Source organism: Schistocerca piceifrons, chromosome 3, assembly GCF_021461385.2.
Source record: "Schistocerca piceifrons isolate TAMUIC-IGC-003096 chromosome 3, iqSchPice1.1, whole genome shotgun sequence".
Lineage (NCBI taxonomy): Eukaryota > Metazoa > Arthropoda > Insecta > Orthoptera > Acrididae > Schistocerca > Schistocerca piceifrons.
The window spans coordinates 412,425,810-412,451,562 of NC_060140.1; the positions used below are offsets into that span (position 1 = coordinate 412,425,810).

Consider the following 25,753-nt stretch of genomic DNA (forward strand, 5'->3'; position numbering starts at 1 on the left):
GACAGGAGCGTGGACGATCTGAGGGACCGGAAGCTGTGGCTGCAGGGGACGTCAGACTTCCGGTCGTAACACGCCATCGGGGGGAAGAGATACAGAAGGATCAATGCACACATGACAGGGGCGAATTTGATTGTGATGTCGGCGCTACAGTCTGTCTGGGCCTGGAATGAGATACATGCATGCGCCAGGTCGGCGAAGGATCTCGTCTCGCGCCCACCGTCTGGAGCTGCTAAAAACCCTGAAAAACATCATGCGCCGCGAAGGGATACTTGCGGCCTTCCTTCGGCGCCGGATGCTGTGAAGGGTTGAGCAGTGTCTGATGGCGATGGCCGTGAAGCACTTCCGCCGGGAGTGGTCCATCTCGTGGATGCGAACGATAGGAGGCGAGAAACAGTTGCAATGCTTGATTCCTGGTGTGTGCGGTGCGAAGTTTGGCCATCTGCTGCTTGAAGGTTCTGACAAAACGTCCCACTTCGCTGTTTGACAGTGGATAGAATGATGCACTAGTTAGATGCTGCATGCCATTACATATACAGAATGTTTCAAATTCGTTGACGTGAACTGAGGGCCGTTGTCTGACACTATGACTTCAGGCAAACCTTCGAGGCAAAAAAATAGAGGACAATGCCTGAACTGTGCCACGTGACGTTGTCGATTTCATTGGCACAGCGAAAGGTAATTTGCTATAAGAGTCTACCACAATCAACCGACGAGTGTTCTAAAAAGGACCCGCAAAGTCCATGTGCACACGTTGCCATGGTGATTGCGACTTAGGCCAAGAAGAGAATGTTTGTGGCAGAGCGGACTGATTTCCCGCACATGCGTAACACAGTGACGTCATCTGTTCTATTTAGGAGCCCATATCCTGCCAAGTACAGAGTCGACGCGCCAACTGTTTCGTACGAACAATCTCCCAGTGTCCTTGGTGAAGTAACTGCAAAACTTCTTTTTTGAAAAAGCTTTAGGGATCAACACACGTGACTGTCCACTGTCATTTTAAACAAGAATCACACCTTGCTGTGTAGCGAGGGTATGCCGACGTGCAAAGTATCGGTGCACTACAGAGTCCTTTATGCTATGCAATGAGTGAGGCCAAGATGTGCGAGTGTATTTTAGCAAACGTTCAAATCTGAATCAGCTTCCGTGGCCTGTGCAATTTTCCTATATTTCAGAGGAAAGGTTTGAAGCAATTCAGAATCGTGAGCATCGATGTGACTAGAAGGTGCAACAGAAGCGTCAAAATCTGTATCAGGGCCAATCGGAAGACGTGAAAGTGTGTCTGCATTACCATGTTGGGCTATCGGACGATACACAATCTCGTACTGGTATTTAGACAACAAAGCCCATGTTTGCAGTTTTCGGGCAGTTCGTACAGGAATCGGCTTCATCGGGTGAAACAAGGACTACAGTAGCTTGTGATCCATTACTAAGTAGTAGGATTTTCTGCCATATAAGTAGTGGTGGAATTTGGTGACACCATACACAACAGCCAATGCTTCTTTCTCTGTTTGTGAATAGTTACTCTCAGCTTTGGACAACACTTTTGGCACGAAAGCAATAGACCTGTCTTTATCATCAATTCTGTGCGAAAGCACTGCACCGATTCCACAAGAAAAAGCGTCAACTTGCAACACAACTGGCTTGTCAGGATCAAAGTGAACCAAGCGTCGATCACTGAGCAATCCATTTTTTAGTCTTTGAAAAGCTTTTTGGCACTCATCTGTCCAAACAAAGAGGGCGTTCTTGCGACGTAAGCGATGCAATGGAGCTGCGATTTGTGCAGCATTCGGTATGAACCGAATATAATATGGTTCATTTTCCCTAAGACTGAGTGCAATTCTGTGACATTGCGAGGAACTGGCAGGTCACGTATGGCTAACAAATGTGACTGAAGAGGATGTACACCTTGACTGTTTATGATATGACCAAGATCCTGCAACTCAGGTTTTAAAAAATCACACTTGTCCAGTCAACACTTTAGTCTTACATTGGATAACACACGAAACAAACCATGCAAATTTGCAATGTATTCTTCAGGTGTACGACCTGCTACGATAGTATCGTCCAAATAGTTTCAACAGTTTGGTACTTGAGCAGTCAGGTGTTCCAGATACTGTTGGAAAATGGCGGGCGCGGAAGCACTGCCAAAAGGCAAACGCAAATATTTAAACGAGACCAAATGAGTGTTCACAACACATCTTCATCTTGTGGTATTTGAAGATATGCATCACGCAAATCAATTTTGTAAAAGTAGCGACCAGCGCCTAATGTGTCCATGAGATCCTCTGGGCGTGGCAGTGGATAAGTATCAATCACAGTTTGTGGGTTGACTGTAGACTTAAAGTCAACACAGAAGCGAATGCGACCTGAAGGTTTGTGGAGCAAAACCAGTGGGCTTGCCCACTGACTAGCTTGTATGGGCGCAATAGCTCCACTATCTTTCACTTCTTTAAGTTCAGCAGCCACTTTGTCCTGTGATGCAATGGGAATAGTTCTAGCCAAGCAAAATTTCGGGTAATCATTGTCTTTCATAGTAATATGAACAACAAAATTGTCAGCCTTGCTTAAACCTTCAGAAAAGAGCCCAAGTAATTCTTTCAGCAAGCTACACTGTCTTTGGCACTGAATGCAGTCATGGACAACACATTATCCTGAATTTTAAGCAAAAAAAAGAAAAAAAGTAGCATAGTGGAAGTCACAGTTCGTGTCTGCAAGCGATATATGGCAGGCAAAGTAAATTTTCCGAGAACGGGAATGCCTTATTCATTATAAGCCGTCAAGTGTGTGCTCGCTTTAGATGGGCATGGGAAGCCTAAAGTTTATGTGTGTTACGATTCAGTAATGTAACAGAGGCACCTGTGTCCAACTTAAATTTCACACATTTTCCACTAATAAGCAAGTGAACAAAAAGTTTGTTGGACTGGCGTAGCTTTGAAGAAACTGTTTGATTGTTAGTTTTGCGAATGCCTGCAGCAGCCTTTGAATACACTGCATTGATTACATGGACCTTGTGACTAGATTTTTGTGAATGAGCATAATTCTTACGTTCATTCCATTGCAAACATACGGATTGTATGTGACCTTTCCTTCCACAAGTTTAGCCCTGTGCTTGTCTGGACGGGCAGTCTTGGTGTTTGTGCTGTGAATACCACCGAGGGCATGACGTAATTCTAGCCGCCTGTTTAAAGAACTGTTCATGCGGCGTGACATGTGCGAGTTGTTGCTGCCTACTGGACAGATCGTGAACAAGGGCTGACTAAACCCGACAAATTGGTGGCTGCTCAAATTTATCGGCCGCTACAGCACCTGAATGATTCTGACACCACAGAAATAAACGATTTTTCACTGCAATCGCACTGACGAGTGTACGATGCTGACAGAAACACATTCTCACTCCCAGCTCTGCAGCATCACTGTAAGGAGTCGGCTATACAGTCGAGCATGTGAAGGTCCAGCCCCAGTTTGTGAAATTCCTTTCAAGCTTTCTCACTTTCTAATAATGTTGTCCACATGTATATGCAGCATCACCTTGTCCCCCACAATGATCACTTGACATATGACGATCTTCATGCCCCTAACACAGCCTATCTCCTCTTGCAACGACAGTAAACAAGAACAACACTAACGCATTCTGGTGACAATTCTAGCTGTCAAAGAGAATCATCTACATCCTGGCTGGTGATGCATACATACACATCCAGCTGTGTCTTCCACGTACTTCACTTTTTCTGTTAGCAGTGAATCTGAGTGATTTTCTTTTCTGTCCGGGTTTGATTTTATACTGGGCTGTTCAGTACCAGGAAAAGCCCAAGAGCAGGGGAATTCCGTCATAGCCATACAGAGAGTACCTATTACATCCAATTACGAGAAGAGCCGTGAAACAAACTCAGAGAAACAGTGGCCTTCATGTCTGAAAGTAATGTCTGATGACGTCTGATGAGATACAAATGAGAAAGATTTTCTTTCTTCATGCACGATGGTGCCTTAATGTATCCGTTCACTGTGAATGTCAGTGTTGAATGTGTGTGGAGTTCTAGGATCATCCTTATGTGTTAATAACGATGAGGGAGAAGTTGAGCTATATGTTCCCATTCGGATGGGCACTGTGGAGAGTTTTGTATTTTAACCCAGAACACTGGCGCAGAGCCTGGTGATGGGGACCTTCTGAAACAACTACCGTCTAGTCGAGCGCCACTGCAAAAGCGTTCGTTAGTAGTCTTGACTACAGAGTTCCTATTATGCGCTCTGTGTGATTTGTACCCTGATGGTACCTAGGCAAATGCACAGTTATCAATCCAAAAATCGCGTGAGCACCACCTTGGACTGGACGAGGCAGGAAAGAAATCGATAGTTCAAATGGTTCAGATGGCTCTGAGCACTATGGGACTTAACTGCTGAGATCATCAGTCCCCTAGAACTTAGATCTACTCAAACCTAACTAACCTAAGGACATCACACACATCCATGCCCGGGGCAGGATTCGAAACTGCGACCGTAGCGGTCGCGCGGTTCCAGACTGTAGTGCCTAGAACCGCTCGGCCACTCCGGCCGGCGAAATCGATAGTGACTTTTTCAAGAGAACCATCCCGCTTATAGCCAGGACCACTGGAATACAGAGCTTCGAATACTCGTACAGCCTTCCTGATTTCAATTTACATAAATCACTTCAAGCAAAGTCCACACATGTTCGATGGGATTTAAGTTGGGGGAGGAGGGGGGGGGGACGAGCTAGCCAGTCCAAAAGCTGCTTATCCTCTCTTTCCAAAAGCTTCTGCACCTGCACAGTTAGATGCGGTCGCACATTGTCATCCATAAAAATGAAATCAGGGCCAAATGCTCTCATGAAAAGACACACATGGGAAAGGAGTACACTGTCGAAATAACGTTGACTGGTGAGTGCACCATGTTCAAAGATTTGGGGGTCAGTAAACCAATGCAACATTATGCTTCTGCACAACATGACACTTGAACTACCAAAAGTATGAAGTTCGACAATGCTGGACATAACCTCATACGGCGAGAGATGGGCACAGGCAATGCGCCCAGGTGATTCAGGTGTCATGTTTTGGGAGGGCATAATGTTGCTTGAGTGTACTGTTCTTAAAATCTTTGAATACGGTACGGTTGCCAGTCAACGTTGTTGTGACACTATTCACATTCCCCATATGCATCTTTTCAGGGGTGCATTCGGCCATGACTTTATTTTTATGGATGACAATGCGCGACCGCTTCAAATAGCAAAGGCAGGGGTGCTCTTGGAATGAGAGTATATTTGGCGAATGGACTGACCTGCTCATTACCCTGACTTAAATCCCATCCAGAGCGTGTACACTATGTTGGGGAGACGTATTGCAGCAAATCCAGATGCACGATCAAACGTCCTGCAGTTGTCAACCACGCTGGTGGTGGAATGGAATGCCTTATCAAAAAAGCTCTTTTGCAGCATTGTGGCCATCATGGCAGCATGCTGAGAGCACGCATTGCCGTCCATGGTGATCACACACCCTACTAAAAAACAAGTTGTGCTTTTAGTAATATCCATGGGACCATCATGAGTCACAGTGACTTCAGTGTAACTATTGTCTTTGAATAAAAGCGTCATTGCTCTTCGCCTGACTGCGTATTAGTTTCAGTTACCTTATGTACTATGCTTGCAGACGTTCTTTCTATGTGTGGCCAAAGTTTAATGGAGCTACTTTACTTCACGGTGACACATCATGTTAAAGTTACTTTCGCCCTTAAGTTTTGCACATCAGTGTACATCCACAACACTACTCCACAAATCATTATCAAGTGTATAGTGAACGTTACTTCCCATTGTACCAGGTACTGGGGCTTCTTCTCAATCTATTCACATATGGGGTGTGGAAGAGTCATATCTAAAAATGTCTCTGTGCGAATTGCGGTAGTCTAATCTTGTCCTTGTGATCCCTACAGGAGCGACCCATAGGGGATCGTAGGATATTCCTAGGTTCCTCATCCTTCAAACTTTTCAAGTAGACTTCCGAAGAATAGTTGACATATTTCCAAGTGTCGTCCTGTTTGGGTTTTCAGCATTTATGAGATGCTCTCACGTGGATAAACCAAACCTATCACATTTGGTACTGTCTTTCTTTGTATACGTTCATATTCTCTGTCAGTCCTATTTCGTATAAGTATACAGTAGTATTCTGGATTGCTCACACGAGTTTTCACTAAGCACTGTCCATCGTGGACTGCATTTTCCCGGTATTCTATCAATGAATGGAAGTCGGCCACCTACCTTCCATTCCACTGAGATTATGTGACCATTCTGTTTCATATCCCAACAAACTGTTACAGACAGGTATTTGTATGACGTTAGTGATTGCAAAAATATACCCATACCTTTGTCGTTAGCAACCATTAAGGTTTCATCTGCCATTAGCGCAGATTTTTCAGAAATTCCGTGGCGCTCTTCAGTCGCAAACGGTTGTGTGACCAGTTGAGTCGCCCTCCTCTTTACGTCCAGTATCCCTCCTTAGGCTTATTTGGTGTGGGACCCATGCAGTCGAGCAATATTCTAGAATGGCTCGCAAGAGTGTTGTAGACTGACTGTATTATACCAGTGTACTACCAATGAACCAATGTCTGTCATCTGCTTTACCTAAGACTGGGTTTTGGAATGTTTCCATTTCGTATCCCCACAGATTGCTACAGCCAGGTATTTCCAATTTACTAGAAACTTTATCGTTAGCGATCATTACGAAAGTATTTGTCGTTAATGTTTGTGGCTACTCACACAGGAACTACAGGATAGGTGTCAACCACGACTTGATGACACTGTTTCCTTGGTAATTGGTACATGGAAAACAAATTAACGATAATATCACACAAAACAGATTATTTGTTACTGAACGGAAATGAAGATCGAGAAACCCTGAAATTAGAATAAATGACCAAGCTATGAAGAGAATACAAATGTATAGGTAATTCGTTATAAACATCGACGGGAATGAGAACTTTCTTACACATCGAAATCCCAGTACAGTAGCTACTGTAAGGGCACTATAAATTGGTCCTAGCCCCTTACTACTGATCGTTAAAAGTCGGCACAATTCGGAACACTTCGTGTCGACTATTCTCTTTTTCGTACTGCTGTCGACCTCAGCGATCCCAATGTTGTGACGCTGACGAAATGGTGCTGTGCTGTCTGCGTGGACGAACGATTAAATGATTAGTAACAGTTACTGTACTACATTTACAGGGTGTTTCAAAAATGACCGGTATATTTGAAACGGCAATAAAAACTAAACGAGCAGCGATAGAAATACACCGTTTGTTGCAATATGCTTGGGACAACAGTACATTTTCAGGCAGACAAACTTTCTAAATTACAGTAGTTACAATTTTCAACAACAGATGGCGCTGCGGTCTGGGAAACTCTATAGTACGATATTTTCCACATATCCACCATGCGTAGCAATAATATGGCGTAGTCTCTGAATGGAATTACCCGAAACCTTTGACAACGTGTCTGGCGGAATGGCTTCACATGCAGATGAGATGTACTGCTTCAGCTGTTCAATTGTTTCTGGATTCTGGCGGTACACCTGGTCTTTCAAGTGTCCCCACAGAAAGAAGTCACAGGGGTTCATGTCTGGCGAATAGGGAGGCCAATCCACGCCGCCTCCTGTATGTTTCGGATAGCCCAAAGCAATCACACGATCATCGAAATATTCATTCAGGAAATTAAAGACGTCGGCCGTGCGATGTGGCCGGGCACCATCTTGCATAAACCACGAGGTGTTCGCAGTGTCGTCTAAGGCAGTTTGTACCGCCACAAATTCACGAAGAATGTCCAGATAGTGTGATGCAGTAATCGTTTCGGATCTGAAAAATGGGCCAATGATTCATTTGGAAGAAATGGCGGCCCAGACCAGTACTTTTTGAGGATGCAGGGACGATGGGACTGCAACATGGGGCTTTTCGGTTCCCCATATGCGCCAGTTCTGTTTACTGACGAAGCCGTCAAGGTAAAAATATGCTTCGTCAGTAAACCAAATGCTGCCCACATGCATATCGCCGTCATCAATCCTGTGCACTATATCGTTAGCGAATGTCTCTCGTGCAGCAATGGTAGTGGCGCTGAGGGGTTGCCGCATTTGAATTTTGTATGGATAGAGGTGTAAACTCTGGCGCATGAGACGATACGTGGACGTTGGCGTCATTTGGACCGCAGCTGCAACACGGCGAACGGAAACCCGAGGCCGCTGTTGGATCACCTGCTGCACTAGCTGCGCGTTGCCCTCTGTGGTTGCCGTACGCGGTCGCCCTACCTTTCCAGCACGTTCATCCGTCACATTCCCAGTCCGTTGAAATTTTTCAAACAGATCCTTTATTGTATCGCTTTTCGGTCCTTTGGTTACATTAAACCACCATTGAAAACTTCGTCTTGTTGCAACAACACTGTGTTCTAGGCGGTGGAATTCCAACACCAGAAAAATCCTCTGTTCTAAGGAATAAACCATGTTGTCTACAGCAAACTTGCACGTTGTGAACAGCACACGCTTACAGCAGAAAGACGACGTACAGAATGGCGCACCCACAGACTGCGTTGTCTTCTATATCTTTCACATCACTTGCAGCGCCATCTGTTGTTGAAAATTGTAACTACTGTAATTTAGAAAGTTTGTCCGCCTGAAAATGTACTGTTGTCCCAAGCATATTGCAACAAACGGTGTATTTCTATCGCTGTTCGTTTAGTTTTTATTGCCGTTTCAAATATACCGGTCATTTTTGAAACACCCTGTAAATTCCTTATGCAATATGCGACACGATCGCAGATGTTTACTAGAAGTTTTGATTGTAATTTTTCTTCTACTCATTGCATTGTATTACAACAGCCTTAATTTAATTTCATATTCCTTGATACAAATATGAACAACAGTTGAAGGTGATCGTCTCTATAGTGCGCGTTCACGAATCCATGTTACTTCCATGTCAAAAAATATATCACAGCAGCTGCTTGGTACGTTCATGCACACCCATGCGTTGTCAGTATTGGAAGTAGTGGAACAGAAACAACAAAATATTCCCTATCTCACATCCTCTACCTTGCAGGAGCTGAGCTAAGTACCCGTTTATCTTGAGGTAGGCGGTCAAATACTCAGCTAACCGCCGAATGAACCAACATAAATTAAAATTAAGCACATCTTGAAATATTATTGTCTCTATAAGTTTTGTGGTTATTTACTGAGCATGAACATTACACTCAAGAAGTTCTCAACGTTAGTTGTCGTTTTCGTATTCGGCTGTTAGTTGCCAGAAGCATATTATTGCAAATTACGGCTGAGAGCCGCAGGACACAGTTTGACGATCATCCCGCGACTGACACTTTGTTCACATATTTTTGGAAGATAAGTTGTGAATACAGACCATAGAGGAATTTCTTCCATTTCAAATGTACTGTTCTGAAATATTCTCTACGGGGACATTACTACTTATTAGAGAAATTTCTTTGCTACGCCGACAACCTGCGAACCGGAAGTATAGTGAGACTCTGTCATTTGGGCCTACGAGAGTTAGTTTTTTTTGTTTGTTTTTTATGCCTAGATAACTGTACTAACATATCGTTGCATGTATTGTAATAATCATTATATATAATTATCCACATGCAACAATATCTCTACGCAAGTATCTAGGCATGGAAAACAAAACAAAACAAGCTAACCTGCAAATCTCGTACGTCTAAACGACAGAGTCTCACTGTACTTCTGGCCCGCCAACAGTTTCATTTTCTTCCTTATTTTCCCCCAGTACCAATGCAAGAATCTGAAGTGTGCTATGTATTTTCATAAGACATATTTCAGTTTGGGCTATGTGGATTTGCGAAAATAGAATACCAGTTGCAACTGTGGCAGTAGTGCTACCGTTGGGAAACAAGCGTAAGGATTTTTGTCGCCAGTAATAAGTGCCTCTGAGAACTACAGGAAAGAAACCACATGTCGTTGAGAGGTTAAAGTGTATCTTTATGTCTACAGTGCCCCGAAAATTATGGCTGCAGCAAGGGGCTTAATAAACTTGATTTGTATAAGAAGCGCTAATTTTTCCGGTTTACAATTGTTACACCCATTCCAGTGCCGTTTTATATTGACTTGTGCAGGATGTGGACGAAAATACGGCGAGGGATTGTTATCACTCCGCGTCGTACAACAACCAACGAAGTTTGTGCCGGGTAAGTCACATGCATGTTTTCTCATTAGGCGCATAATTTTACCCAGGTTACACATTGAACCAGGTTTATTTTTGTAGTAAAAAGGTTAGAATTTGTAACATTTATGTGTCCCATAAATATTAGAGAGTGTCGTCCCTGGGACTTCCAGATATAGGCATTGTCTTCTGCTTGAAGTGTAGCGTTATTCAGTACTGCAGTGTCTTCGTATTTTGCATATCGCTAGGAGCTATACCTGCAATTCTACTAACTCAATTGGATGTAACCCCATTGATGAAACTGTACAAGTGGAGGGGATGCTACACTGACATTTCGCGTATATTGACTTTGGGGCGGGTAGAAAATCTTCTATGTTAGAGTTATGTATGAGAATCACTACTATATTATTATATTGTTTCTATTGCTTGAGGTAGAGACTTATAGAGACTTATTCCAGTGTGCTTATAGTGAACATGCTGTGATATTAGGGAAATTAATGAAAATATTTACTAATAAATATTGTTAGCATTTTGAATGCACGCTATTCATATTGTACCGGCAGTTACAGTTACGTAAATTCCCGTCTGCGTTTAGCAATGAGAGAATACTATTTCAAGAAACATTTTTGATGTGAACAAGACCTTCGCTTTTGCTTGTAAACAGCTACTTTCTAGGATATTACAAAAGAAATCACAGCATGAGATAGTGAAGTGAAGTGATTTATTGTGAAAATTTATGTCAACAGAAAGCTGTCTGATTTTGTAAATGCGATTTATGATTTCCCTTGTCAGGTTACATGTTGCGCAACTCGTAATACAGTTCAAGTCAATATACTTACAAGCTATTTATCGTATCTGCACAATACAGCCACCAATATAGGGTAAAAAAATGCATAATAACTATAGTCAATTTAAGCTCCAATATCAGAACTAGCTTAGGAATTTAAAGTACATTACAGTGACACCTATTATTTCTTTTGTACATAACATCATAATTGCCTTTGGCTGTAAAAGCTATTTATTTACAGTATTGAGATTCAGGCCGTGTTGCAGCTGTCAGACTGTACAACTGTGTTTTAGCACATGTCAAAAATTAAGTCGTGTGATATGTATGCATGTCCTTGTCATATCTGTCTGATGGGTATTGTACTGTTTTTAATATATTTAAATGAATCACACCAAAATGTTTCTCGCATACAATGTCTGCACGACATTAGATTTTGACAAGTCTGAAAGCACAGTTATACCACTTGATAATGTTCTCAAATAGAGATTGCAATAATGCATATCAATCACTCTTACACTCAGAGGTGACTGTGATGTTATTTACAAAATTTTACATTTTATTTATTTATTTATGTATTTATTCTTTGCCCATGGACTCCAGCTGAAAATCCAGCTGAGAGTATTGGGTGTGTCATACAATAGGCTATTTACATCAAACTTGATTTCATTATATATAAATGAAACAAATAATTAAACAGAAATAGTCCATAAGCATACAAAGGTGTTACATGTTTCACATTAGCAGTTCGCCACTGTACCTCCGAGGATGTCTCCCGCAGTTGGAGACGAAATGCCAGAGGAGAGTTTTATACTTCGACCACAGCCTATCAGCCCGGAAGTTTTAAGTGAAGATTGTCAACAGTGTTTCATGAAAAGATCATCACCCTCTGTTTCGGGATTCCCATTTGAGTTCATAGAGCATATCTGTAATACTCAGGTGTTGACTGAACCTACCGGTAACAGATCTAGCAGCATACCTCCAAACTGATTCAATGCCTTCCTTTCATCTCACCTAGTCGGGATCCCAAACACCTGAGTAGAACTCAGGAAAAGTTTGCATGTGTTTCACATGCAGTCTCCTTTGTAGGTGATGTACATGTCCGTAGAGTTCTCCCAATAAACCAAAGGCAAACATTCACCTTCCCTAATGTCAAGCTTATTTGATCTTTCCATTTCATACCACTTTGCTAAATCACGCCTAGTCTTTTGATCGATGTGACTGTCAAGTAGCTCACCATCAAAACTATATTTGAATATTACAGGATTGTTTTTCCCACTCATTTATATTGAATTTTATATTAACTTACATTTTTCTACATGTACAGTAAGCTGCCATTCATCACAGAAATTACGTCTTCCTGTATCCTCCTACAGCCACTCAGTGATGACACTTTCCCATAAGTTACAGTATCGTCAGCAAACAGTCACAGATTGCTGATTAGCCATGGACAGTCCTACCACACTTCTCTCAGGCATCCTAATGTTACCCTTGGCTGTGACAAACACATACTGTTGGGGACAATGTATTGGGTTCTATTACTTAAAAAATCTTCTAGTCACTAACATATCTGAGAACCTAGTCCTTCAGCCCAGACCTTTCTTAACAGTCTGCTATGGGGTACTGAAGTAAATGTTTTCTGGAAATCTAGGAATATGGAATCTGCCTTTTACTCTTCATCCAAAGTTCACAGGCTATCACACGAGAAAAGGGCAAGCTGAATTTTGCATGAGTGATGTTTTCTAAATCCGTACTGGTTTTAGGACAGAAGCTTCTCCATCTCAAGGAAATAGTTATATTCAGACTTATAATATGCTCAAGAACTCTGCAACCAACTGAGATTTACAGATATTGGTCTGTAATTTTGTGGGTCCGTTCTTTTACCCTTCTTATACGCAGGAGTCACCTGTGCTTTTTTTAAAGTTGCTTTGGACTTTGGGTTGGGCAAAAGTTGTGCAATAAATGCAAGCTGAGTAATGGGAAATACTGAAGAGTACTCTCTGTAAAACCTAACTTGTATTCTTTCCAGATCTGGAGGCTTATTTGTTTTCAGTTCTTTCACTTGCTTCTTAGAACCAGGGATACCTATTTCTATATCCTCCATACGGGAGTCCGTGTGATGGTCAAACAATGTTATGCATGTGTGATATTCCTGTGATAAATTATTTTTTTAAATGCCAAATTTAAACACTGGCTTTCCTTTTGCTGTCTTCTATTGCAACACCCGACGGATCAACAAATGACTGAACAGAAGTGATTTGACATAGGACCGGAATTTTCTCGGGTTCTTAGCAAGACCTTTCACTAATGTCACAGTCAGTTCTTTTTATGGTTTGGCATCAATTTTCGTAGACAAATGCATTTCTACAACTGGGTCATTCCATGCCAAATCAACCAGTTGTACTACATGATTTGAACCATGACCCCTCAGATTTGGATGAATTTTTTTTTCAGTTAATGTACCCACAAACACTAGTTTAAATTTGAAATTTCAAATTTTTCTGACCTTTGGTTTTTGAGTTTCAAGGGTTTAAAAATAAAAAAAACCTCTGTTTTTGATCAGTCAATGATTGTTTTAAAATGCTGTAGCTCAAAAACTACACAACCCAGAGAGCTCAAACTTGCACCATTGTTTTCCTCTGAAAATTCCCTTCAATTTGATATGTAACATAACAATGCTACCTAAATCTGAAAATTTTGAACTACTCAAAAAAAATTTTTTTTTTAAATTTCCAAAATACGTACCCTCAGATTTCTTTATAAAAATTATATGTGTTGTCCACTCTGACTGACTACATCAATGCAAAATTTCAAGATGGGATCTCAATGGGTTCTTGTATAAAATAATATTTTACTACCGCAATAAACATTAGTGAGGCGAAATGCAGACTATTTCTAGGCTATAAATACTAAGGTAGGCCTATGTAATTCTAACAAATATAAATTATTATGTTAGCCTTTTAATGCAACATTACCCTCTTATTGTTTAATTCATTAAATGATATAGTGTTGTTTTAATTTAATGTTCATGATTCTTTTAACTATGCATCAGAAGGAAGTGAACACATTTTAATTGGTCATATCCGTGCTACAAGTTAAAATTTTTAATAAAGCCACTCATCTTCATCCTTAGTTGTAAATGACTGAGATTAACTTTTTCTTGGTTTTCCAGTGTTATTTGTAATCATTTACAACAAGTTCCTTATATTAGAAATTGGCATATAAGTAATTTCACTTGGGAAAAAGATTAACTTGTTGATATCTGCATGGATAGAACTGTATTTTTAATACCAATTGGTATTTACAAAGTTAATACACATGGTATTTATACAACTTAGTGTTTCGTGAGGGTAGGTGTAACAATTTGAATGTGCTTCTTTTATGATCTTTTAAGATATTTCTCCAAAGCAAGAGACGACAACTTCATTTCTTTAGCACTTAAAGTGTAGGTTCTTCCTGTAGCTGTTGTTGGATTCGCTGTTTGTAAAAGAGTATTTCCTGGGACATCTAATATATCTCTTGGTTGTGGATAGTAAAAAGACTGGGCTGGACCCTTTGAGTGTAAAAAATTTGTTCGGTACATGTCATTGTATTTTTCTTCAGTGCATCCTAGCCACCAAGAGTCATCATATGCTACTGTCACAAAACCAGCAGTAATATTTTCCATATGTGATTGTGTTATTTGGTTCAGTGTTATCACATATTCAAGAGACTCATCCAGACTAAAATGATTAGGCTTGACAGTAATTTGACACTCTGTGCAGGGTTTAAATGAGTGAAACTTTTGTGTTCCCACAATCGCTTTTGAGTCACTAAACCGAGGAAGTAAGTATTCTTTGGTCAGTTCATAGTACTCTGTTGTGCAATATTCAAAGTCAATGTTTTTTATGTTTTCCATGGCAAATACATAAGTGATTTGGGTGTTAAGATTTGTTGGTCATATTGCCTTTGTAAGCTGGCTTTGGCAGCTAGCTGCTTAACAGTTCCACCAAGGCCATTGCATGCGCTCTTGCCGTGGGATGTTGCAAGGAACTCCCACTCTGCCTCAACTTCAAAATCAGTTTTATTCAAACACAAATTAAGGAAGTTTTTCTTATTTTTATATTGTGCAGCGCTGCCATCAGAAAAGTAAGTAATCTTTTTAAGTGCAAAAGGCAAGTTTTGCTTTATGATTTCTATCAGTTTTTTCTGGAATACCTAGAAAGTGACTGTATTATGTTTCAGGCAATCTGATATGAAGACATACTGCAGATGTTTTAGTTTTCCCTCCCATTTATAATATATGCTGAAAGGATGGAGTGTAACTCCCCCGTTACATCAAGTTGGCCATAAGTGGGATAGTGGCCAAAACTAGAGCCTTGAGCCTACATGAAAATCTCACTTTTTTTTTTTAATAATAAAAAGTTAATGTACAAAATCGTAAGATTCTTAAGTTATTATTTTTTTATATATTTTATTCTCGCATTAAAATATTATTTAATGAATTAACAAACAATAAGAGGGTAATGTTGCATAAAAAGGCTAAAATAATAATTTAAGTTAGTTAGAATTACGTAGGCCTACCTCAGTATTCGTAGCCTAGAAATAGTCTGCTTTTCACCTCACTAGTGTGTATTGCGGTAGTAAAATATTATTTTATACAAGAACCCATTGAGATCCCATCTTGAAATTTTGCATGGATGTAGTCAGTTAGACTGGACAACACATACAGTTTTTATAAAAAAATCTGAGGGTACGTAGTTTGGAAATTTCAAAAATGTTTTTTTGGAATAGTTTAAAATTTTCAGATATAGGTAGCATAGTCATGTTACATATCAAATTGAAGGGACTTTTCAAAGGAAAACAATGGTACAAGTTTGAGCTCGCTAGGTTGTACAGTTTTTGAGCTAGAGCATTTTAAAACAATCATCGATTGATCAAAAACAGAGTTTTTTTTTTTATTTTTAAACCCTTGAAACGCAAAAACCAAAGATCAGAAAAATTTGAAATTTCAAATTTAAACTAGTGTTAGTGGGTACATTACCTGAAAAAAAATTCATCCGAATCTGAGATATCAAGGTTCAGACTGTTAGTTGATTTGAGATGGAATGACCCAACTTTTTCCTGTCAACATTTCTGCATTCTTTTTTAACCATGACAGCAACACACACTGTTTTCTCAGCATTTACTGAATTTTGTTACTAAACTAGTTTTACTCGACATATACTTCTCCAGGGCACAATTTACAATCAGTTCCAACTTTGCCCATAACTTCTCTAGGTTCATCAACTGGAACTATACCTTTGTAGATACCTGCAGATCTGCTCTATCAACATAAAAACTCTCCTAGCTTTCTAGATGGATTTATTAACTTGTGAACATTGCCGCTATCATATCACGATCACAGTCGATAAGGTCCCCTGTTTGTAGATACAAGTATAAAATTTTTTTCGTTGTGTGTGGATTGTCAAATTAGCTACTCAAAATGGCATCAGAAAATTTGTTCAGGACTACTTCACATGAATGTCTGTCCTACCACTTTCAACAAATTCACAGATGCCCCAGTCTATACTCAGAAGGTTAAAGAATCCTCCAACTAATAGTGCTCCAGAGTGTAAACATTTATTTGAATGATTCTACAACTGTTACACTAGAATCAGGTGCCTGGCAATAGCATCTAATGATTAACTGGAGTTCACCAAGGCCGGTTACTTGCATCCGTATCACTTCACAGTCAGACTTTGTTTCAGTTTTCATGTAATGAGCAAGGACTTCACAAGTACTCTTTTACAAAGAAGCTGCAGTCTCTGTGTAGCGTACCTTCAACATATCAAGGGGAATCCTAGAATTATCCACTACATAACACAGGTCCAGAGATCTGCAGGTAAGACAATCACATAGTTGCAGGAGCCTCTGGTTGAGACTCTCCACTAAGCTGCAAACCAAAGGACTTCAATCATTTCTGGGTACTTACAACTATGTAAATTTAAACTCTGCTTGGACCCCATGAACACGACTAGCAATCTTCACCACTGGTCAATGGAAGCGTCCAGTTCCAAATGTCTGCTATGACCCGTGACATAATGGTGTTGTGGTGTGTGATGTCACTATGGTGCAGAGTTTTTTAGTTGATTGTGTTTGCAGACGTCGTGTTGCTGTGTTTGTTGGTGCCTTTTGGTAGTGTATGTGTACGTGTATGTGCTGAGTTTAACGTGTCGCACTGGGTTCATTTGAGTCTTGGGTGTGATCGTGCAAATGTGGCTTTCAATTTAGGTAGTTGGTGCGGTAATGTGGGTTGTGGATGTGTTTTCAGGGTGTTATTACGGGTTTCTTTTTTGTTTGTGTGTTTTGCGTTTTTGTTAGGTCTTATTACTTTGGTGTTTATTGGGTGGAGAGATGTCTAATTTGTTTTATCGCTTTTTTGTTAGGTATGGATATGACCTCCCCCATGAACAACGGACCTTGCAATTGGTGGGGAGGTTTGCGTGACTTAGCGATACAGATAGCCATATTGGTTCCTGAAGAAATGTATGATGGGATATATGTAATTATTCAGATAGTTAAGGGAGCCGAAAATTTAATAGTCATGGTGGACTAGAATTCAATAGTAGGAAAAGGAAGAGAAGGAAAAGTAGTAGATGAATATGCACTCAGGGGGAAAGGGATGTAAGAGGAAGCCGCCTGGTAGAATTTTGCACAGAGCTTAATTTAATCATAACTAAGCCCTGATAATCATGAGAAAAGGTTGTGTATATGGAAGAGACCTGGAGGCACTGAAAGGTTTCAGATTAGGAGAATTGTAAGGATGTAGAAGCATATATCACTAAGATTTAGATAGATAGTACCTACAGGAAATTAAAGAGACATTTGGAGAAAAGAGAACCACCTGTACGAATATCAAGAGCCCAGTCCTAAACAAAGAAAAGGTGGAAGGAGTATATAGAGGCTCTATAGAAGGGTGATGTACATGAGGACAATATTATGGAAATGGAAGAGGACGTAGAGGAATATGAGAAGGGAGATGCATGAAGAATATGACAGAACACCGAAAGACTTAAGTTGAAAGTAGGCCCTAGGAGTAGACAACATTCCATTTATTTATTTATTGATTTATTTATTTGAGTCGTCAGTCTTCTAACTGGTCTAATGCAGTCCACCACGAATCACTCTTCTGCCAACCTCATCATTTCAGAGTAACACTTGCAATCTACATCCTCAGTTGCTTTCTGGATGTATTCCAATCTCTGTCTTCCTCTACAGTTTTTGACCTCTGCATTTCCCTCTAGTGTCATGGAAGTTATTCCCTGTTGTTTTAACATATGTCCTATCATCCTGTTCCTTCCCCTTGTTAGTGTTTTCCACATATTATTTTCCTCTCTGATTCTGTGCAGAACCTTCTGATTCCTTACCTTATCAGTCCACGTACTTTTCAACATCTGTCTGTAGCACCACACCTCAAATGCTTTTATTGTCTTCTGTTCTGGTATTCCAACAGTGCATGTTTCACTCCCATACAATGCTGTGCTGCAAACATAATTTCTCAGAAATTTCTTCCTTAAATAAAGACATATGTTTGACCCTAGTAGATTTCTCTTGGCAAGGGATGCCCGTTTTGCCAGTGCTAGTGTGTTTTTGAGGTCCTTGCTCCATCCGTCGCTCGTTATTTTGCTGCCTAGGTAGCAGAATTCCTCAACTTCATGTACTTCATGGCCATCAATGCCGATATTAAGTTTCTCGCTCTTCTCATTTCTGCTACGTCTCATTACTTTAGTATTTCTTTGATTTACTCTCAATCCTTGTTCCGTGCTCATTAGAATGTTCATTCTATTCAGTAGATCCTATAATTCTTCTTCACTTTCACTCAGGATAGTAATATCATCAGCAAATTGTATCACTGATATCCTTTAACTTCGAATTTTGATTCTACTCCTGACCCTTTCTTTTATTTCCATCATTGATTTTTCAATGTACAGATTGAACAGCAATCTGAGCACTTCGTTCTTGGGCGTCTGCCCTTATTACTCCCTCTTGGCTCTTGTACATATTGTATATTACCCATCTCTTCCTATAGCTTACCCCTATTTTTTCTCTGAATTTCTTACATTGTTGAACGCTTTTTTCAGGTCGACAAATCCCATTAATGTTTCTTGATTTTTCTTTAGTCTAGCTTCCATTATCAACCGCAATGTCAGATTCACTTCTCTCGTGCCTTTACCTTTCCTAAGACCAAACTGATCATCATGTAACACACACTCAATTTTCTTTTCCATTCTTCCGTATATTATTCTTGTAAGCAACTGTTGAGCTGATTGTGCGATAATTCTCGCACTTGTCAGCTCTTGCCGTCTTCGGAATTGTATGAATGATGCTTTTCCGAAAGTCAGTTCTACACACCAACGTGAACAGTCGTTTTGTTGCCACTTCTCCCAATGATTTTAGAAATTCTGATGGAATGTTATCTATCCCTTCTGCTTAATTTGATCTTAAGTTCTCCAAAGCTCTCTTGAATTCTGGCTCAGTACTGGATCTCTATCTCTTTCAAATCGATTCCTGGTACTTCTTCTATCACATTACATAAATCTCCCCCGTCATAGAGGCCTTCAACGTGCTCTTTCCACCTATACACTGTCGCCTCTGCATTTAATAATGGAATTCCCATTGCACTCTTAATGTTATCACCCTTGCTTTTAATTTCACTGAAAGTTGTTATGACTTTTCTGTATGCTGAGTCAGTTCTTCTGACAAGCATTTCTTTTTAGATTTCTTCAAATTTTTAATGCATCCATTCTGTCTTAGCTTCCCTGCACTTCCTGTTTATGTCATTCCTCGGCGACTAGTATTTCTGTATTCCTGAATTTCACTGAAAATTTTTATACTTCCTTCTTTCATTGATCAACTGAAGCATTTCTCCTGTTACTCATAGTTTCTTCACAGTTACCTTCTTTCTACCTATGTTTTCCATTAGAGCTGCTGATAGCCTTGGGAGAGCCAGCCATGGCAAAACTCTTCCACCTGGCGAACGAGATGTATGGGACAGGCGACATACCCTCAGACTCCAAGAAGAATATAATAATCCGAATTCCAAAGGACGCAGGTGCTGACAGGTGTGAAAATTACCGAACTATCAGTTTAATAAGTCACAGCTGCAAAATATTAACATGATTTCTATACAGAGGATGGAAAAACTGGTAGAAGCTGATGTTAGGGAAGATCAGTTTCGATTCTGGAGAAATGTGAGAACACACGAGGCAATACTTACCGTACGACTTCTCGTAGAAAATAGGTGGGGGACATGCGAGGCAATACTCACCCTACGACTTCTCATAGAAAATAGTTGAAGGAAAGGCAAACCTACGTTCATAGCATTTGTAGACTTAGAGAAAGTTTTTGACAATGTTGACTGGGATTCTCTCTTTCAAATTCTAAACACAGCAGGGGTAAAATACAGAGAGCGAAAGGCTATTTACAATTTCCACAGAAACCAGATGACAGTTATAAGAGTCAAGCGGCACTAAAGGGAAGCAGTGGTTGAGAAGGGAGTGAGACAGGGTTGCAGCCTATCCTCGATGTTATTCAATCTGTGTATTAAGCAAGCAGTAAAGGAAACAGTAGAAAAATTTGGAGTAGGTATTAAAATTCAGGGAGAAGAAATAAAAACCTTGAGGTTTGCTGGTGACATTGTAATTCTGTCTGAGACAGCAAAGGACTTGGAAGAGCAGTTGAACAGAATGTACGGCGTCTTGAAAGGAGGATATAAGATGAAGAGTAACAAAAGCAAAACAAGGATAATGGAATGTAGTCGAATTAAATCAGGTGATGCTGAGGGAAAGATTACAAAATGAGATACTTAAAGTAGTAGATGAGTTTTGCTATTTGGGGAGCAAAATAACTGATGATGGTCAAAGTAGAGAGGATATAAAGTGTAGTCTGGCAATGGCACGGAAAGCGTTTCTGAAGAAGAAAATTGTTAGCATCGAGCATAGATTTAAGTGTCTGAAAGTATTTGTATGGATTATAGTCATGTAAGGAAATGAAACATGGACAATAAACAGTTTAGACAAGAAGAGAATAGAAGCTTTTGAAATGTGGTGCTACAGAAGAATGCTGAAGATCAGATGGGGAGATCACAGAACTAATGAGGAGGTACTGAATAGAATTGGGGAGAAACCTGACTAAAAGAAGGGATCGGTTGGTAGGAGACATTCTGAGGCATCAAAGGATCATTAAATTAGTACTGGGGGGAAGCATGGAGGGGAAAAAATCTTAGAGGGAGACCAAGGGATGAATACACTAGGCAGATTCAGAGGGATGTAGGTTGCAGTAGTTACTCGGAGATGAAGAGGATAGAGTAGCTTGTAGAGCTGCATCAACCAATCTTTGGACTGAAGACCATAACACCACTACATCCTCAATCCTCAGGCACTCTCTCTCTCTCTCTCTCTCTCTCTCTCTCTCTCTCTCTCTCTCTCTCTCTATCTCTATATTCATCACCTACTTGCGACACTGCCACTGCTGAACTATCGCTGTCAGCATTGATTTGCTTTCAGTTCGGATGAGAACAACCTTATCACGGAAGTGTCACTGTAGCCCATTCTTTGCCCTACTTTCATATTTATAACAAATACTGCTCCCTTTGTACCATTTTTTGTTCATATATACTTATATAACAGAGGGAAATGTCTGCTTGTGCCTGTGTACGTGCGGATTGATATGTGCGTGTGCGCGCGAGTCTATACCTGACCTTTTTTCCCCCTAAGGTAAATCTTTCGTCTCGCGGGATTGGAATGACTCCTTACCCTCTCCCTTAAAACCCACATCCTTTCGTCTTTCCCTCTCCTTCCCTCTTTCGTGACGAAGCAACCGTTGGTTACGAAAGCTTGAATTTTGTGTGTATGTTTGTGTTTGTTTGTGTCTATCGACATGCCAGTGCTTTCGTTTGGTAAGTCACATCATAAACCCTGTATTCGTCAGACCAGAAATCCTTATCTTTCCATATTATTTTACTGACCCCCACTGTATCTAATTTGAGGCTTAGCATTTCCCTTTTCAGATTTTCTTGATTCCCTAGCACATTCAAACTTATGACAGTTCACACTCTGACACATAGAATTTTACCTTTCTGTTTGTTATTCAATCTTTTTTTCCATGGTTACCTCTCTCTTGGCAGATCCAAATGGTGGGCTAATTCAGAATCTTTTGCTAATGTAGTGATCATCAGGACAATATTTTAGTTACAGGCCACACGTCCTCTGTGTACATGTTACGTGTCTTTACTGCGTGATTTCCATAGCTGTCAGCATCCTAATGTCATTGAAACTGGCTGATTCTTCTGCATTGTATGGCAGATTTCTCAACACAACGGAAAGAGGGTGCCCTGAAACTCTGCCCCTCATTCCTGACTGACAAGGCCATTGGCAGAATGAGGGTGACTCCTTGTACTAGAAGTCCTCAGCAGCCATGGCTAATGATTTGTATTCAAAATTTAAACAGTGGCTGGCGTCAAACCCTGGACCCAAAACATTTTGATTACTAGTCAGATACTTGCTGCTAGACCACAGGTTGTACAGAGTGGTTAGAAACAGTCTGAAAAGCTGGTAAGGGTGTTGCAGGGGAGGTTATGCTGAGAAATAATTGATAAGGAAAGGAGTTTGATATATTGCACCATTTCAGAGTTATTTAGCATTGACGTTAGTCAATCAGATCATTGCACACTCAAATTAAAGTATTTTCACATCTTAAAATGTGATAATGTACAGACATCTTGTGGTCCTTGAGTTACCACTTGTTCAAGCTCTCATTACCAGTTAAAAGTGCCTTTTTGGAAGTGATAAATTTAAGCTAGGTGAACTAGGTTTCTTGAATTTGTCACCAAACATATTCTTTGTTTGGTTTCCTCTCAGTTTTTGATAGGCTGCCTGAATTTGTGTGCACAATAACCTGATTGGCGAACGTCAATGCTAAATATTAGGTTGGTGTATAAGTTCATAGCATTTTTGTTCTGCAAGTTGGTATTCTTGTTGCTATGGATTCATTTATCTATTAGCATTTTTTATTTGTAGTTCACTGTTGCTATTTGAGTTTACATTTTGTCATTTGGAAATATTGGGTGGCACTGTGGATACTAGAAAATGGAGTGCCAAGTGGAGAAATCAGAACATTTCTGCCATATTCTTCTGTTTGAGTTCAGTAGAGTGTGACAGCAGTGGAGGCAGCCAGAAACATTTGTGCCATATATGGTGATAATGCTACTCGACAGATCATAACTAGGAAATGGTTTTCTTGTTTTAAGTGGATTGTTTTGACATTAGTGACTCTCCATTATCAGGAAGATGCATGGGGTTTAATGAAGATCGATTAAATGCATTAATCCACAGTGATCCGTGTTAATGTTTGCACAAACTGGCAAATGTGATGAACTGTGATCATCCCGCCATCTTGCGACATTTGTGTGAAGTGGGAAGGTTAAAAAATTGCATGTTTGCGTACCACATTCTAAGCCAAAATCACAAAAATCGGCGGGTGACCATATGTGCAACTCTGTTTACTCGTCATTAGTTGGCTCATGAACAACATCGACCATTCCTGTCCTGTATCGTTACCGATGGTGAGAAATGACGTCTTTATGCTGACATAAGGAAAAGAAAGGAATGGTTGAGCCCAAACAAAGCAGCAAGTCCCCGTACAGAGACCTGCCCACATCCACAGAAGACAATGTTATGCATCTGGCGGAACAGCGATGGTGTGGTGTACTATGAATTGCTTCCCTGAGGTGTAACAATCACTGCTGACATTTATTGTCAACATCTGAGATGTCTTGCAGGTGCAGTCCAAGAACAATGACCAGGAAGAGTGTGTGAAATTGTGCTACTCTATGATTACATCCATGAGCATTCTGCTTGACTGAAAAAAAATGCTGTCAGGGAGTTGGTTTGGGAAGCCATTCTACACCCACCTTTTTCACTTGATCATGCTCTCTCAGATTTTCACATTTTCCGTTCTATATCGAACAATCTTCAGATAACTTACTTTCCATATGAAAATGTGCTCTGAACGTGGCTCAACGAGTTTTTTGCCTTAAAACCTTGTGATTTGTACAGTTGCGGAATCAAAAAGTTACCCCACCATTGGCAGACTGTTGGAAATAGTGAATGAGAATATATTATTGATGACTAAAGCATCTGTTGTGTGTATTTGTTGTGTTTATTAAACTTATGGAAAAATGCTACAAACTTGTGCACCAACCCAATAACTTGGAAACAGCACACCTTATTTATTATTTCTCAGCACAACATCCCCTGCAGCATCCTTACAATCTTTTCTCGCTGTTTAGTTTACACCATATGCAGTACAAATATATAGAATTAACAGTATATGTATAGTAATGTTAAACTCTAAGGGGGGGGGGGGATGAAAACGAAAAAAATGCCACTCCCACTGCACTAAATCATACGCAGTACACAACACGATTTTGTTTATTATTTAACAATCAGTTTTTAATGTACTAACAATTCTTCACTTGCATTTCTGTGCTTATGTTGCAGCATGTACTGTTTGGTAATGTGTATACATCATACTGCACTTCTCTCAAACAAAATTTATAGCGTTTCGATTTGTTTGTGTACTTCTGTACTCCCTTCATGGTCCTGAACCACTGAAGACTGTGACACACACAAGTCTATCAGCATTTACAGAATCATTATCCATTAGTTGTATCTGTTTGCTGTCAACAAGTTAGTTATTCTTTTTCCTTGTATTATAATCCTGTACGTCAACGGAAAAAAATCAATTTTTTGGGATTGGTGGTTTTGGGGAAAAATTATTTTTGCGCTCTGAGACGTCGTTTCAAACAGAAAGTTATTGTCTTACAGTTGTAGAGGTCACAATTCTCTGAATATTAAAGGCATTGAGTCATCAAAAGGCACTTTGCTTGCTTTTGGACAAAGATGCACACTGCCACATCTGTCCCCCTCTGGACCCCTTCCCCTCTCGCTGCCCCCCCCCCCCCTCCCCCGCCATACACACCTACTGGTATATGTATGGCTACACTGTGCTGGTTGAATACACTATGCCATGACTACATTTCTGCAACATGACTGGGGTGAGGGTTGTGTCGAATGGAGTAAGTGATGGGAGAAAGGAGGCGGGCAGAACGTAGGAGTGCTGGTTAAGGATAGCTGATGGCTTCCATTGAACAGTATTAACACCCAAATTTTAGAGAGACCTCATGTGGCTAGTACACTCGAGATTTCTTAGCAACATACCATCTCCTGTGGTGAATATTGTGTTTCGTTACTAAACTTGTGGAAGAAGCATTTGAAAAATTATCAACTTTGTACAATCACGAAGCATTAGAGGGACTTGCAGGGCAACATACATATATCAGGAGTTCTTGCTCAACAAATGAAAGTGACCCAATGAAACGAAAGTATTAAACACTAAATCACGTGAAGAGTAATCCATCAGTTATGAGCTCCTCACATCCTTAAATTGCTGTAATTAAGTTGTAAACTGTCTTGATGTAATGGAATGACAGATGCCAAAGATCTACAACAGGAATGGAAAAGTGGTCATGTCATCAAATTTAAGAATTTTTTGAAGAGTGTAAATGGTAACGTCTTGTAGATGTCAGCTCTTATTCTGATTTTCCACATACCAAAGTTGCCCATGTATATTAAAGGCTTTATTCGTCTTAAAGTTAGACCCTACATACCCACTTTGTGGGGTGTTAAAATGTCAACCCTTGCGGTCACATCTCTGTGGTTTGCAAAGGTCAGGCTATATGCAGAAGATGCTGTTCAGCTGATAGAAGTTAGGCACTCA

The 25,753-nt window shown here is 40.2% G+C and overlaps 1 protein-coding gene across 3 annotated transcripts in view; it reads left to right on the forward strand.

The window, feature by feature from the left end:
* Positions 1-9,820: 9,820 nt before the first annotated feature.
* Positions 9,821-25,753, forward strand: part of LOC124789544 (protein tumorous imaginal discs, mitochondrial-like) — a 110,126-nt gene continuing 94,193 nt past the window's right edge. Inside the window, exon 1 of one of the 3 annotated variants that reach the window (XM_047256943.1) lies at positions 9,821-10,195. In XM_047256943.1, the coding sequence (XP_047112899.1) occupies positions 10,015-10,195 (181 nt within the window). In that variant the 5' untranslated portion in view covers positions 9,821-10,014. The remainder of the gene's footprint in view (positions 10,196-25,753) is intronic. The other 2 variants (XM_047256941.1, XM_047256942.1) reach the window with 2 other exon arrangements.